This window comes from Channa argus, chromosome 1 (assembly GCF_033026475.1).
Source record: "Channa argus isolate prfri chromosome 1, Channa argus male v1.0, whole genome shotgun sequence".
In the NCBI taxonomy this organism is placed as follows: Eukaryota; Metazoa; Chordata; class Actinopteri; order Anabantiformes; family Channidae; genus Channa; species Channa argus.
The window spans coordinates 50,813,721-50,829,876 of NC_090197.1; the positions used below are offsets into that span (position 1 = coordinate 50,813,721).

At 39.6% G+C, this 16,156-nt stretch overlaps 1 protein-coding gene across 2 annotated transcripts; it reads left to right on the plus strand.

Moving 5' to 3' along the window:
* Positions 1–3,679: 3,679 nt before the first annotated feature.
* On the plus strand, positions 3,680–7,639 carry ccnj (cyclin J). Of its 2 annotated transcripts, XM_067474324.1 has the most exons (6): positions 3,683–4,044; positions 4,280–4,371; positions 4,784–4,994; positions 5,090–5,389; positions 6,306–6,465; positions 6,604–7,639. In XM_067474324.1, exons 2-6 carry the CDS (start codon positions 4,303–4,305, stop codon positions 6,968–6,970), a joined length of 1,107 nt encoding a protein of 368 aa, XP_067330425.1. In that variant the 5' UTR covers positions 3,683–4,044; positions 4,280–4,302; the 3' UTR covers positions 6,971–7,639. The 2 variants fall into 2 exon arrangements, with proteins under 2 accessions (XP_067330435.1, XP_067330425.1); XM_067474334.1 differs by lacking the exon at positions 6,306–6,465 and having other exon boundaries at positions 3,680–4,044.
* The last annotated feature ends 8,517 nt before the right edge of the window (positions 7,640–16,156 follow it).

Genomic DNA, 16,156 nt, shown 5'->3' on the forward strand with positions numbered 1-16,156 from the left:
AGAATGCTGGCCTGAAATATGATGTCTTTTTTTCTTTTTTTTTTAATCTGTTATGTAAAATATACGAACAGAAAAACCGCAGACTGCAGTGAGACCCCCCCCCCCTCCACGCATTAATTATAAAAAGTTAACTTTAAATGACACAAGGTGTTTGGCTATTAAAACATGCTGCAGCAGTATGTAAACGTAGGCTTAAAAACACGCAAAGACTTTGATGGCATCGTGTGATTGAACTTGTAAGGTGTGTGCAAAAACAGTGGGCCTACATGAATTGACTTACAGCGATATTAAATGTACGAATGAATGATGATTTTATGAATCAATGAACAGAGAACATCAACAAGATCATGTGTTTACTGCAACTAGCTCACAAAGGAACAACAAATATAACAAAGACTTGTGAAATTTGACCCCTGTTTTCTTTTTTTTCTTTTTTTGCTCAGTTCAGGGGGCGGTGCTTGTTTATGTGCCATGTTTGTTTGTTTGTTTGTTTGTTTGTTTGATTTCCCTGGCAGATACAATATGTAATGTCAAACCCATTATCTTGATTAGATAATAGACAAGATTACATCTGCTGTTCCGGGGAGAAGCAGGATGCTCTTTGGATCTGCCCAGCACTTCGCAAATTACATTACCAAACAGTGAGGGGCTACTCCCCCCACAGTTCAACAATGGCCATCAACGTAGCCCACTAGGCCCATAAATATGACAGACTTTACTCCATCTAGATAAGAGGCTATAGATTAATTTACACCACTGACCTTTTAGTGATATTTAATTGTAGTCTTTAATTTAGATTTGTGAAAAGATAAATATTAAAAACTGGATTAGAAAACACTAATAACCTATATAATGTGCCCTGCTTTTCACCCAATCACAACTGAGATCAGCTCTATCAGTAGGTTTGTTTTTTCAGCTGTAGTCTCTGAATGTTCTGTCTGCTGATATCAAATTCATCTCATCCAGACTGCAGTGGTCCAGTTTGGATGAGATAAAAAAAAAAACATAGATATTTCTAGATCTGTAAATAAAAGGAATGACCTGATCTCGATTTAAAATAAAAACGAAAAAATAGATCCGCTGGACAAAGCAGGATTGCACAACATTATTCACATCACCGTAAAGAACAATAGACAAGAAAGTGTTAAGGCTGCTAAGGCTGGGGCCAGAACATGTAAGTGTATTAATTTCTGATTTAGTGTGATTCAAAAAGCCTGTGCCCCACAGATATGTGGCATTCTTCAGCACATCTTCAACCTGAGCCTACCTCAGAGACCGACCCCAGAATGTCAGTCTGCAGAACTGTTGGTCTGAAACTGTGACCTGCAGCACAGGTGCTCTCCAAGGGGAAGTTCTATCTCCCTTTCTCTTTACCCTGTGTACTCTGACTTCAGGTCCAACTCCTTCCACCTGCCACCTAAAGAAGTGGTGGTGGACTTTCATTTATGTTTACTCCTCTAGCTGGGATTTTTTCTTATTTATTAATCAGTAGTTTGTACTTGTACTTGTTTATTGTCTCAGTTTGGTGAAAGTTTTTTCCTTTCTTTTCTACTTTTCACTTGGAGATCAACAATGCAACACGATTTCCCTATGGGATCAATAAAGTTGTTGGAAACTTGAATCTTGAAATGCAAAATTACAAAGCAGAAGACTAAAACAGGACATAATAAATGACATATCAGCAGTGCCAGGCTTTACTGGGAAATGTAGTTATGCATAATCTATTAAGCAATGAAAGTCTGTATTGAAGCCATAGCAGCCATAAAAAAGAAGAGAAAACAAAGGTGAGTATGATGGTACTTAGGTGCAGCACTGAAATTATTTTATGTCCATTAGAAAAATAATTGCAGAAACTGGTTTTCAAATAAAAGGTTGCATGAAAAAATGCATGTGCATAACCAAGCACACACACACACAAACAGAACGTATAAAGAGAAACCCAGGTATGGGCCAGTGTAGAAGGTTGCCTGAAAAGTAAAAAAGAAATTCCTCAAATAAGATACAAGACAATGTAGGAAAAGCTAAGAGAGGACAGGGTTGATGAGAGGTTTGAATTTTCCATTTGACCTATTATTAAGATGTTGTGGAAGATGAGAGCATGGAGAATCAAAATTGAGTACAGGGCTACATCAGCAGCAAACAAAGGATGTTGACCTTGTCTAAAATAGTCTCAGTACTATGCAAAGAAAGGAAACCAGGTTCAATTTGTTCAAAAAGTTGACAACTTCACTGAAGGTAACAACATTTTCTGAAAACAGATTAATCCAGCTAGGACTCCTTTAAAGTTTGCATCATTAAAACATTAAGGTAAACTGGTAAAATATGTGGACCAGCCATCTGAAAAATACTCTTTTAAGACAAAGCAATGTTGCAGTCTGAAAGAGAGCTCGGTGAATTAATGGTGAGAGCTGTTAAAAAATTTAACACAAAGCTTTTCTGCTGGAGAAAGTTCCAATCCGATGAGACAAAAGCATTTACACTCAGTGAGACCATTGGTGTTCATCGCATCCAAGTATGTTATGAAATAATATGCATATGTCTCTAGTCTGGCGGGATAACCTTTGTGCGGAAAACACCATAGAAGTGAGCTCCCTGCTCCCCAAAACACAAAACGTTAGATAAGGTGTGATAAGCATTTCTGTTGCTGAGAAACATCTGATGTACCTTGGAAAATCTTTAGAAACCAGATGAGTCATTCGAGATGTTAGGTGTCACCCGACCTCATTCTGAAAAGATAGTGAGAAATCTTTGCACTGCTTCATTGTAATATCAATAACTGAACCGCTTACATCAACTCCTTTGGTATTTCTGTCCCTATGCTGTGAGAGAAAACTGTAGCGAATGGTTCACATGGCTTAGCAGGCCAATGGCTGTCATCTGCCCACCACGGAGGAGCTGCATGACACCGGGAAGAACAAAAGCACTGAAAGGATGGCCACCCGCTCTCTCCACCCAGAAAGCCACTTGTTTCCTGGTCGAGACAGCTCAAGTCCATTGAGGAAAAGACTAGCCACCACTGTAACAGCCACAGAGCGATTAGCGTGATCAATCCTCTTACGTCTCAGCCACACAGACTCTGGACTGCATTTAAATTTCCTCCACAATAAATATCTAGACTAAACATCAGAATTGCACTGGTTGAATGGCTTCCAAAATGATGATTTGATCAACATCAACATGCATGACTTATTTTCTGGAAAGGTGCATGGGAATACATTTCTCGACACAAAATATTACTATCTATCCTTAGTAATCTGCTTCTTATAATTATTATTTTAGTTTCTGATAAAACTCCAGACATCGATGACTTCAATATTAACAGAACATTGTTTTCCTCTGGATTATGTGATAAATAATAAGCTTTCATTATAATCAGTACATATTTTTTGTTTATTGATATCTTCCTGGTAGCTATACAGGGATTGGCTGTTGCCAGTGACTGTATGTACTTTTGATTGGCTGCAAAGTTCTTCTTCTTCTTCTTCTTTGGTCACCACCCGTCCCAGCAATGGAATGACAATTTCAAATGCTAATCGGAAATGTTTGACCCAATCACCAAATTTGCCTCTGGGATACAGTAGATGTCCGGACTGGTTAAAAATGACTTACTATTATAATGTTTATTCATGTCCTTTTCCAAATCTTAATAATGAATTTAATTGCTTGTTTTTGACTACACTATACAAGACAAAAACAGTCTATTTTATGATAGATAATGTAATTTTATGTAATAATTAACGTAGTGTTGTAGCACAAAGGTGAAACCAAGATTGTTTTACCATTTATTCCATGCTAACCACCTGCTAAACACACCTCTGCGGATTTCTCTGCTATATTTATGTGGTTGCTCCCGACCTCCCTACTTGAAACCGGTGTTTCCAATAGCACCTGAATGCAGCAGTAATGTTTGCTAAACTCGTGCTGTCCGAGCCCAGAAGCCCCGCTGACTGCAACAATGAGCTTGAAGAAGACATGTTCGGCTAGTTTAAATTAAAGTTTGCTAAAGTGAAAGTGGCTGCAACGTTCACCACAAGTGCTCATTGGGTGAGTCTCCACTTTTGTCCCGTTAAAATTTGCGATTAAAGGTTTCCAAGTTTAGGAAGATACAGCGAACACTGGTGCGCACCTCCGCTCTGCAAACGTGATCAGTGAGGTGTATGTGTGGAAGGAAACGTTAAAAGTGTCATGGTGCATATTTTTATTCATCTATTATATGTCCAGAATCTCCTTAACGACAACGTAATTGTTGATGAACTGCTTTGCACGTTTTGACTTAAAGAGGTTTCCAAAGCACTGCTTTAAATGGAGCTAGAAGACCAATGGTGGAAAGGACAACTGGCTGCAGATATATACCAGGCGCTACGACACAAAGTGAGTGGGACACAAAAAACCTTTATGTTGGCTTCCAAAGGAGTTAAATTAAACAAATTATAAAAACCAAGTTGTTGTTCTTTTTTTAAATCATATATCATGCTGCAGTGGTAGGGATAAAATCTTGCCTGGGATTTATACTCCTTGTTATCTCATATATTCTCTTCTGAATCTGTGTTAGTTGATTTAGCTCTGTGTCTTTGTATGTGAGACTAACTCCTATCCCATCGGGCTGATGCCTGATTTTAAAATGGTTACAAAAGATTAGTCAAGTTTAATTCTTGTTTTTTTTTTTGAAGGATTATGTCTAGAGCCTTTACCGGTAAGAACTGTGCAGGTTAAAACTAAACAGCCTCTGTTTCTGGATTATCCCACAATAAACATTTTTTTGGCATCATTTGTTGTCTAACAGGAGCTCAAGTTGCCTTCGTATAAAGGCCAGTCCCCTCAGCTCAACTTGAGGCGATATTTTGCAGACCTCATAGCCATCATCAGCAACCACTTCAGGCTGTGTCCTGCAGCCAGACACCTGGCCGTCTACCTACTGGACCTCTTCATGGACCGCTATGATGTCACAGTGCAGCAGCTTCACATGATCTCACTGTCTTGTCTTCTTTTGGCCAGTAAGTGTGGAGCCCGACCTCACAGTCAAGGGTCTTGACTGCTCAGTCTCTGCACCGGTGGGTCTAAATTCTCTCCCCCCCCCCCCGCCCTGCAGGTAAATTTGAGGAAAGGGAGGACCGCGTGCCAAAGCTGGACACCCTGAACAGCCTTGGGTGCATGAGCTCCATGAACCTGGTCCTGACTAAGCAGGGTTTACTACACATGGAGCTGCTGCTGCTGGAAACCTTCCAGTGGAACCTGTACCTCCCTACAGCTGCTCATTTCATAGAATACTACCTCTCTATAGCCGTCCATGAAGGTGACCTCCATGATGGCTGGCCTATGACCTGCCTGGAGAAGACCAGACTATACATGGCCAAGTATGCTGATTATTTCCTGGAGGTTTCCTTGCAGGGTAAGAGATAACATTCTCCGCATGCAATCGGAACAGCTGCAAGGTCGGGATTCGACAGTTGAGTTCAGTTCTGCTTAATTAGAAGTGAAAGAAGAACTGTTGCAGATTGATGAGTGTGATGAAAGTGAGTGTTTATAGAAGCTATTCAGCAAACAGCATATCATGCCAGAAAATACTGTTGTTGTTGTTGTTGTTGTTTTTTTGTAGTTTACTCAAAATGTGGGAGTGAAAGTATTTACTATTAAAACGTGTTGTGTTAGGGTTATTTTCCACTCTAACTATACATTTTAATCAAATCAGCTATAGTTTATAGTCCATATCGCAAGTAAATATAATTTTGTTGTTGTCTTTCTGTTCACTTCCTGGTATTGTACTTGATGTAATAAATATAATAGATTATTCCAATGCGATAAAAAGTTATCCTTACTACGAATAATGTTATGAAACTGAAGAGTCTAAAGTGGGAATGGCAGCTAGCTATAGCTGCTCTGCTAAGCTAGTTAGCTGTTAGCAGGGTTATAGGTAGCTAGGTGTTAATCCCCCTTATCAATGGGCTTAGCTACAGAATCATTTATTTATGGTGACTACGGAACAAAATAACTAAAATGAGCCTTTTTCTTTTACGGCTAGATAACTGGAAGCTAACTGTGGCTATTTAAGAAGCTAACCCTCACTGAATACAGCTGTTTTGCCGTAGTTCGTGATGCAGTGAAGTAAGAAGTGCGATAGCAGCTTCTGCCACCCACAAATTAAATACAAAGCCAAAATGCAGATACTAAACAGTTTTTAGCACAGTTTTGTAGTTGAAGCCAATTTTATATGAGGTTTTAGGTCCTAAAAAATGCATTACACAAAAGTTAAATTGTAGCCATTGAAGTTGCTGTGTATTTCTCTGTCTTGTCCCTTCTTTCCTCAGATCATGTGTTTTTGTGTTTTGCCCCTTCCCTGGTGGCGGCCGCATGCGTGGCCGCCTCCCGCCTCATTCTCCACCTGTCCCCGACATGGCCGCCCCGTCTGCAGCGCTTCACGGGCTACACATGGGAGAACCTAGTCCCATGTGCTGAGAAACTACTCATGTGTGTATCTGTCTGTAACTCAGATGACAATGCAGTACAAGCAGACAGTAGCCTATGCATTTCACATCTACACACGAGACACACGCATCAGTGCTTCGAATATTTTCACTAATCTACAGTGCAACTCTATGTTCCCAGTGCACATGACAGTGATGTCAAAGAAGCCAACAAGCAGAAGTGCCAGCAGCCCAGCCAGCAGCAGCAGCAGCAGCAGCAGGCTCAGACAGTGTACCACACTTCAGGCCAGACAGCACCTGTGGCCCCGTACCTGCACCGGCCCAGCATGCAGTACCCTCAACAGCCTCTGCAGCCAGGCCTGGGCCCTAATCACAGGCCTGCCTCCTACCTCAGCCACTCCACTACCAGTCTCCAGGCTCCTAATGGTCCACAGCACAGCAACACTCAGGCCATCACCGCCTCACTGGATCCGAAGTCGAGTGTCTCTAACAGGGCTTACAAAGTCAGCATGAACTACACCTGTGCTGCTCCATGTTATGACAGATGATGGGTTTACAGGATCTAGGCATTTTGGAGGAGGAAGAGAAAAAGCGATTAGTAATCTGTTTGTCCTGAACAAATCACAGTAAGCTGAAGGAAAACGTTGTTTTTAATTTGAAGAGTCTTGATGAGATTGGTGCAGCACTTTAAAACATAAGGTGTACGTAATGTGCAATCGGCATACTCATAGTTTTCTACGGAGAGCCTGCATGAGAATTTTTCTTTTTCAAGATGTTTGAGATATCAAGTATGAATGATGTTGTGACGTGAGTAGAGTTTCTACCACTGTACCCACTAGTGTTACAGGATTATTTAGCCACAGACTAAAAGCCTTATATTTAATTGAGCCAAAGTACCTCTGAAGTATTGAATGTATACTTTGTAATACCTTGTCTGTAGCCTTTATGACTAAGTTAGAAAGGCAGTAACAAGAAGGGATTCATCTCGGTTTGTGGCTGAGATAAGAGAGCACAGTTTGTGTAGGTGTTCTGTTCCTTGAATAATTTAATTTTCTGAGTTTTGGTGACTCATTTGTAAAACTGGGAGGGAAGACGCTCCTTAAAAAAGTCACAATTTATTTGCAGAAAAACGTGTTGCTCTTCTGAACAAAGAGGATTTCAGTCAGTGCTGTGCACTACAATTATGATTGTTTTAAATAAAATATGAGTCTGTTTAACTGAGATGGTTGTCCATTTGTCTTTGAGCGTGTCCATCTGTTGCTTAAAATGAGTTGGAAAATTTGTGGCTTAAGAGTTTTATCACAAAATCATGGGCGAATGAGACCAACTGGGATGTTTCTCCAGCAACCAAACTCCAAGCTGAAATCAGTAGTGATGAACACAGTACTTGGGTAAATGTACTCGATTAATAAATATTGCTGTTGATTTTCTCAGGCCATTTTCTTTTCATTTCTGCCGGCCTGTCTTTTTGCCTATCGACCTATTTATTGTTTCTATGTTGTCGTCCAAACATTTATTCTCTTCAAGAACTCCTCGAAATAAAGACAAAGCACCGTCATGATGTTTAATGCAGTTTAACATTTACGTTTCGTCAAATAAGCCACGAGAAGCAGGTTTAACTGGGCCAGACACAAAACACAGCACACACACTGTGAGTGCAAGAGCAGAAGAGCAAGTGCGTCTCACTGGGTTTTTTCTAAAAGGCTCTTAGACCCAACAGTAACTGCAGCCAGTTTGTGAAATGTTATTGGAACTAGCTGTGTATGTCATTCAAAGAGGTTGATGTGTAACGACAATAAAGTTTAGTCTAATCTAATCTTTATTGCAGGTAGTTTCCCCTCATTTCCTGTCATCGCCCCCAAAACGGTAAAAAAAAAAAAAAAATGCATCTCGGGTGACAACTGCTCTCAATGGAGTGGGAGCTTGGGAGCCTCGAGCATTTACAGTATTCAGCCCGTTTCTGAAGTACTGGACGTATAGACAGCCAAAGAGGTCAGTTCCTATCAGAAAACAATGTGGTCAAGCCTGAAGGAAACAGCTTCCTTAAGGAAACCTCCAGTGCACTCCTGATTTCTACATGTCATATTGTATTAGACCTACTAAAATAGCATTTCCTCTCTGGGGTTCTACTCTGCAGAGCTTCCTGCGGAAGAGGAAGAAGACTGATAAACCTAGTGACTAGAACAAAAGTCCTCATGCTATTCATGATTCACTGCCCCCCCCCCCCCCCCCCCCCCAAACCTTATGGATATCAAATCAGTAGCCAAACCAGGAGGTGGACCAAGATTTATGAAGCCACGCAGACAATTGTAGCCCTCTGCCTGATGTTATCTTATCTTATATTCATCACTGTGCCATGCTGTGAAGAACCTCACACACAATTCAAAATTTATTGGATACAGTTCAACTGAAAAGCACTGTGCCGTTCTTTCCTGTGGTTACTAAAATGCTTTATGTGAAGAACCCAGCCGCCCACTCAACCATCTGTTAAGCAGCGCATGCTAAAACAAGCACAATAGCAAGATGGAGCACTGGTAAACTCAAAAGGTGCCTGTAACAATCGTGACGCAATCATTTACGTAGGTTGGCCTTGGAAGTAACTTGTGTGTGTTGTGGTTCGTGTTGGTGCCTGTGGTCAGCCCACAACGGCGTGGAGGCCTCCAATAAGCACGAGTCTTCGAAGGGAAACTACAGTAATTGTGTTCCTGCCAGTGAAGACGTGCAGTCAGAGGTTAGATGCCGACAAGTGAAACATTTGTTAAATCCACTGAGAGGAACTTTTTTCTTGTCTATATTCCTCTGTATTTTTCAAGGATTTTCCTTTATGTCCAGTAAGAAGTTTTCTATTCTAAATACAGCATCATAGAAAAGTATTTTACCTTAGGTGGTGTTAAGACAACGCCACCTACATCCATTATGAGGCTGGATTAATCAGTGGGATGATAGTGGCTACTCTGATGGCCAAAGCGTTGGTGATGGTCTCATCAGACATACAGCCTCATTCCAGTTTATTAGTCTCCCACACACTGTCCGGCAAACTGAGAGTTATTATGACGACAGTTATGTCCACAGTGTCTCTTATCTCCGCTGTGGAAACTTGCAAATCCTTTAGAAGAGTCAGGTGTCTTGTCCTTACTGGTCCAATTCTTGTATAGGCAGTAGGTTTTTGTGGAAGGCCTGCAATGGACAGAGCTATATCTGTGTAGTTTTTGTTTTATATCTTAATGATGAGGGGCAGCACGGTGGTGAACGGCTTAGCGCTGCCACCTCAAAGCTAGAGGTTTGCGTGTTCGCACCCCTGGCCGGCTGCAGCCTTTATGTGTGGAGTTTGCATGTTCTTTACGTGCTTGCATGAGTTTCCTCCAGATACTCTCGTTTCCTCATACAGTCCAAAGACTGATGACTCTAACCCATAGGTGTGAATGTGAGTGTGAATTGTTGACTGTCTGGGTATGTCTCTATGTGACCCTAACATAGACTGAAGACATGTGCAGAGTGTACCCGGCCCCTCTATTCCAGCCCCTGCGACCCTACACAGGATAAGCAGCTACAGATAATGGATGAATGAAGATATATTTCATGAAATGTTCTTGTAATCCTTTCACAGAAGTGATTGGAGTATTATTTTTCATGGTGTAGATTTTGGCCCGGATACCAATTCACCATCAATTTGTTTCTTTCATACTAGAATCCTTTAAACACATTCACTGAACTCAGACAGAATCTCCACTGAACTACTCGTGTTACTTTGGAAACTAGGCGGCTGCACCAGTGATGATTTAGGTGAGTTACTGTCCAGGGGTGAATACTTATGCAATCATTTTGTTTTTTTTTCTACTTAGTTTAGATTACTTTGTAGAGATATCTTTTCACATTGACATTAAAGTCTTTTTCAATTTTTTTTCAAAAAAGTCAAATTAAATTGCGTATGATGAAAAAAAACTAACAAAAACAGGAGGAGAACTCTTTGGAATTGTATTTATCTATGACTCGCTATTAAATAGATTCTTCAAACTTTTATGTACTGAAAAAAAAAAAGGCAAGATGAAAGTGGAGTCAGGAATTAACAGACCTGGGGTGTAGTCAATAAAATCAATGAAACCCAGCTATGACTCCAAAGGCACAACACAGAGAAGTACAGAGGAGGGAGCAGTAGGACTTTCAGGTCTGGGCATGGTCAGCTTCACAACTAATGCAAAGTGAATTCCCAACATTATGAAATGATCTCACAGGATAATGTCAGCGTGAGTGTTGCCAGTTCGCAGTTAGTTGATGCAGCAGGACTTATGTCCTTAATGACAACAACTTTCTAAATACAGAATAACTTGAAACAAAGAATCCGCCTTTCACAGTTCTATAGTTAGAGTCGAGATCTTTATGACCGAATAAAAACGTGGTCCATATTATAAAAACAGGTCATGAGCCAGCCCAGGAGCTTAAACATGAGAAGGACATTGTTGACCTACATTCGAGCCGTCTCCCAGCTGACAGGTCTGGTGTTTTCAACCAAAGGGCGATTTGTCAAATATCCAGTTTATTTCTCATGGGGGGAAAGCAGGGGCACCATCTTTCTGATTGGTTTAAAGAGTGTAACCCAAGGGCACGGTTAAAGAAATACAAGTATGGAAAGGATAAGCAACAACGAAAACTTGTACTGCGGCGTTCACTGTGAAGTCAAATCGCTCCTCTAGGGCACATACTGTCAGTACAGGCTCACATTTCTCCATGCCGCTGTTCACAAGACTGGTGTGAGGACTCATTATTGTGTTACATGTTGCTATAGGGACCAAATCACATTTACATCTAGAAAAATGATCATGACTGATGACTAGAACAAAGCAGAATGTAGTATGATTTCACACACGTGTGCACGTCAAGACCTTCAGCTTTGATTTACAGGGTTTGACAAAAGTGATGCATAACCCGTTCAGGAATTACAGCCTATGTTTTTGGGTGCTCATACTTAATGGTACAAATTAATATGATTCCAAACATAAATATCGCCTTTAATACCTTTAATACCGGTGGTTTGCACCTTGTTGGGAAGCCTATTTTTTATATTCATAAAGCCGTGTGTTGACTGTATTGACAATGATACGCCGACCTGTGTGTATGAAAATAGCTGTAATTCCTGAATAGTTAATGCCACAATTTTGTCAGCCTCCTCGAATTAAAGCTGAAAGTGTTGAGTTTGCTCGCATCTTGTGTGTTTCCTGTCAACTTCATTGTGGTTGTGCACAGAGGCCAAATAACCCCCCAAAGTGAAAAATATTGACTTATTTTGAATTAGATGCCAGCAACAGACCTAAAATAGGGGATGTGGACCACTGTGTTGCATCATCTTTATATCTCTCAGACACTGTTTAACATTCATGGTGCCTTTACTCCTGCACCCCTATCAGAGATTCTGGGGTTTAAACTGTGCACATGTATAACAAGTCAGACGGTCTTACTCCACTTTAACATTGAGAGTGCAGCGTCCGTATATCCATAACTCATCACACCACTGGGCAGTTATCCAGTTTGTCTCAGTCTCAAAGTAGAATTTTAACTTACATTTGTGGATGCAGAGACAAACAGTTGGATATATTAGGGAGGCTCATTTTACACCCAATCGTTCTGAATGACCTGTTGTGAGGTGTTTTTTTTTAGCATTACTTTACTTTTCCCAGCATTTCTGAGGTCTGTTTCCTTTGCACTTGCAAATCAAACATAAGATTCAAATGAATTGGAATCATTTTTTTCTCTTTTTATTTACATTTTCGCAATCTGACAACATTTCTGGAAATGGAATGTGCACATATTGTACACTGTAAAATAAGAGAAACTGGATCATTACAGGTGTTATGTCATCATTCTTCTATAACATGTTTATGTATTGTAGCAGTACAGTGATGTGAATCTGATGTAATACTCTTACATGGAGCAGATTAATCTGAGAGTGACTCCCCTACTCACAGATTAAACAGGGATCAGGGCAATGCACAAATTAAAAAAAAGAAAAACAGTTTCATGTTTTTATATTCAACACGGACTGAAGCCTCATTCGCCTCCTGCATCATTAGCTCATTACACACAAAGTGCCTCATGAAAATCAAATTGTCCTCCTTCTGAAGGAGGCTTAATACACCATTGTCTATATTGTCCATATTTAGATAGATTTGCCTTCACTCTGTTTAGAAGACACATGCTACAAATGCCGGCCAACCTGAATTGGTCAGTGAGATCTCAGCACCATATTCAAATGAGTTGAGGAGGATGATATTTGGATACAATATGCAGCAACAAACTATGACCATAGTATAATTGATGTTTAATGCACGTTTTATGACATGCTCCATGTTTATTCAAATTTCAAGGATGTTTAAAAGACACCAAGGCATGAATGTCTAAATTCTCTAAACCATTTTCCTAGTTATTATATTTGGGCATACAAATCTCTGAAATATGCTTATTCAGACCCCCTTCACTTTTTCACTTTGTCGCAGCCTTATACTACAGTTGTTTAAAATATGTTTTTCTCTTAAATCTACGCTCAGTACTCCCTAATGACAAATTGAAATCAGATTTTTAGAAATGTCAGTACATTTATTAAAAAGACAAAACCAAAAATAGCACACGTACTTAAGTATTCAGACCCTTTACTTATTACTTTGTCGAAGCACCTTTGGCAACAATCACAACCACAGACTTTCTGGATAGGACGTGACAGGCTTTGTACACCTGGATTGGGACATTTTCTGCCACTCTTCTTTGCAAATCAAAATTTCAAGTGTTGTTGTAAAGGTTCTGAATATTATATTGAATACTGATATTCCGGTTTTATCTTATACATTTGCTAAATTTTGTTTTCATTTGGTCATTATGGGGTACTGAGTGTAGAGTAATGAGAAAAAAAGAAAGGATTTGAATGATTATGGTATCAGGCTGCAACATATCAAATATTAATGGCTTTTGGCTTGTTGATTTTATGTTGATTTGGCATGAGTCTATACGCCAGATGCCCTTTCTGCCACAACCCGCCCATTTTTATCCGGTATAGGGACCAGCATCAACGTGGCCCTTGGTGGTTGTGCATCCCAACCCAATGCTCTACCACTGACCCACCGACTGACCCCCTTCAGGCTGCAACATACCAAAATTAAAAAAAGGGAAGGGGCTCTGAAAACTTTCGGAATGCACTGTATATAGTTACTAAATGTGAGCGCACATAGTACTCCAAACTGCTTATCTTAAATATTGCATAACAATGTTTCATAATCAAAATTCTGCAAACAGACAGAATGCTCATCATGTCATAAAATCTTTTAAAATGCAAATTGTCTGCAGCTGCACCCCAATGATTTTACAGCATGATGTACAAGATATGAAATCCAACTCAATTACTGTATCTAAAAAAAAAATCTCAAGTCCCATTTTTGTTTTGGCTGCCATCTACTATGTAATATGGTAGTGAACACATCCATGCACATAAATGGTAAATGATCTGCTTATATAGCACAAGGACACTTTGAAACATAGCCAGGATGGACTGGGACTCAAACCACTGACCCTGTGGTCCATGGGACAGTTGCTCTACCATTGACCCACCAGGCCCCTCTTAAGTCCCCCCCCCCCTTTTTTTTTTTTTTTTTTTACCTTTCTGATGGTATTCCTGGCTTTCGGAGCTGTGACTTTCCAATGTGCAGTTACTGGCATTGCCAACCAGTTTTTTTTTAAGCTGTATAGTCTTTGCTTTAATATATAAAGTGTGTTAAGATGATTATATCATCACTACATAAAGTTGCATTGAAATAATCAGTTGGTATAACATTTTTGAAAAGAGAGATCTTTCTGTTGTTTTCCTTTGTCAGCTGATTGTAGAACATATGCTTTATGCATAGCTGGACTACTTCTTGTGTGGTGTTGCATAAATAAAACTTATCAGGCCACTTACACTCATGCTTCGAAGCAGGACTCTTTGAGTTGTCTAGCCTGTAGTAGGCCTTATTTACTGACACCATATGTGGATGATAAGCAATTCTGTTTGAAATAATGTGTATCAGTGACAGTTCTACACAACAGAAAATGTTCTCATGTCTTGCCTAATCGACAGCTTTGTTCTTTTGTTCAATGCTCTTACGTGTACTGAGCAAAAGGAGGCGACAGTTTGGCTACTTTCATGTCATCTTTAGGACAGACAAATGTGTGAAATGAAAACAAATAATTGCATTTTGCAAATCAACTATTTTCTTACAAACCACGCTTTAAATTTAATACAACCTGTCCCAAGAAGAATATTATTTTATATCAGGACATTAATGTTTCTGTAGTCACTCACATCTGGTTAATTTCACTTATTTTGTTGGATTCCAAGCATAAATCATTAAAACAAAACGCAAATCAAATAGGTTATTTGAATCTGTTAATGTAAAAAGCTATTGCTTTTAACAGTCCTTTCTAGTCTTAGCTCAATTCACCTTGTCTAACCCTGAAGAGACACACAAGACTTACTGTGTTCTAAATGTGAGCACACTAGTACTCCGAACTGCACTGTCCTGTGCTTATTTTAAATATTGCATAACAATGTTTCATAATCAGAATTCTGCAAACAGACAGAATGCTCATTATGTGATAAAATCATTTCAAATTCAAATTGTCTGCAGCTGCACCCTAATGGTTTCAAAGCATGATGTGCAAGATATGAAATCCAACTCTATTATCTCAAAACCAATCTCACATCTCAAGTCCCATTTTGGTTTTGGTTGCCATCTACTACGTGATATGGTAGTGAACGAGGTCACACACAGTGATGATTTCTGGGGTTTTGTTTGTGTTTTTAATATTAAATGATCTGCTTATATAGCACTTTACTATGTTGCTTCTCATTCACACACCAATGGCAGCGGCTGCCATGCAAGCTGCTCACCTAACCCCAGGAGCAACTTGGAGATGTTGCCCAAAGACAATCTGACACATAGCCAGGATGGACTGGGACTCAAACCACTGACCCTGTGGTCTGTGGAGAGTTGCTTTGCCAACTGAGGTACAAATTTTGGATTATATGCAGGACTGAAAACTGCATTTCCAGCAATACCCTGTGAATTAAACAAAAACTTGGTTCTTACACTCAATCTCTATATCACATTGCAAAAAAGATTGAATAAAATGAGGCATAATGTTTTTTTTCTTTTCTTAATATAGAAACTTTAGACAAAAAAAATGTCTCCCAGTTTAAAATGCCATAAAATATTGTAAGGACACACTGAGAAAGGTAATCCATAAAGTCATGCCTCATTTTCTTGCTCTGCCCTGCAGTTTATGGCACAATTTCAACAATCTTCCCATCTACACAACAGCTCAGGAAACAAAGTGTGTGTGCTCCAAATCCTGTTTCTTCTTTCTTTTGTTCTTGTAGCATAAATGGTGTTGCACTATATTGATGTGATTAAGAATGTTGTCATAGTGCTACTTGAATTTAATGTATTTTTCATTTGCATGCAGCAAATTCTGTGACTCAGCTGGTAAATCGTACTTAATACCATCTAAAGAGTTGCTTTTTTTCAACACTAGGCCTGAATAACCTTTACTAAATGCCACTTGTAGTGTTTGCTCAAACATCATTATTCTTCATTGAAAAGCTTGTGGTAAAACTTTCTCTAAACATCAGATCAACTTTGGGCTTTTCAGGACCATGGTCAGCTCAGGGTTCCGTTACAAATATACTGTAACTACAAGTAACGTCAACATAATAA

Coding starts and splice junctions, on each gene's coding strand:
- ccnj (XM_067474324.1), top strand. CDS start 4,303: ATGGAGCTAGAAGACCAATGGTGGAAAGGACAACTGGCTGCAGATATA. Junction 4,995..5,089: donor GTCTTGTCTTCTTTTGGCCA/GTAAGTGTGGAG, acceptor CCCGCCCTGCAG/GTAAATTTGAGGAAAGGGAG. Junction 5,390..6,305: donor CCTGGAGGTTTCCTTGCAGG/GTAAGAGATAAC, acceptor TTCTTTCCTCAG/ATCATGTGTTTTTGTGTTTT.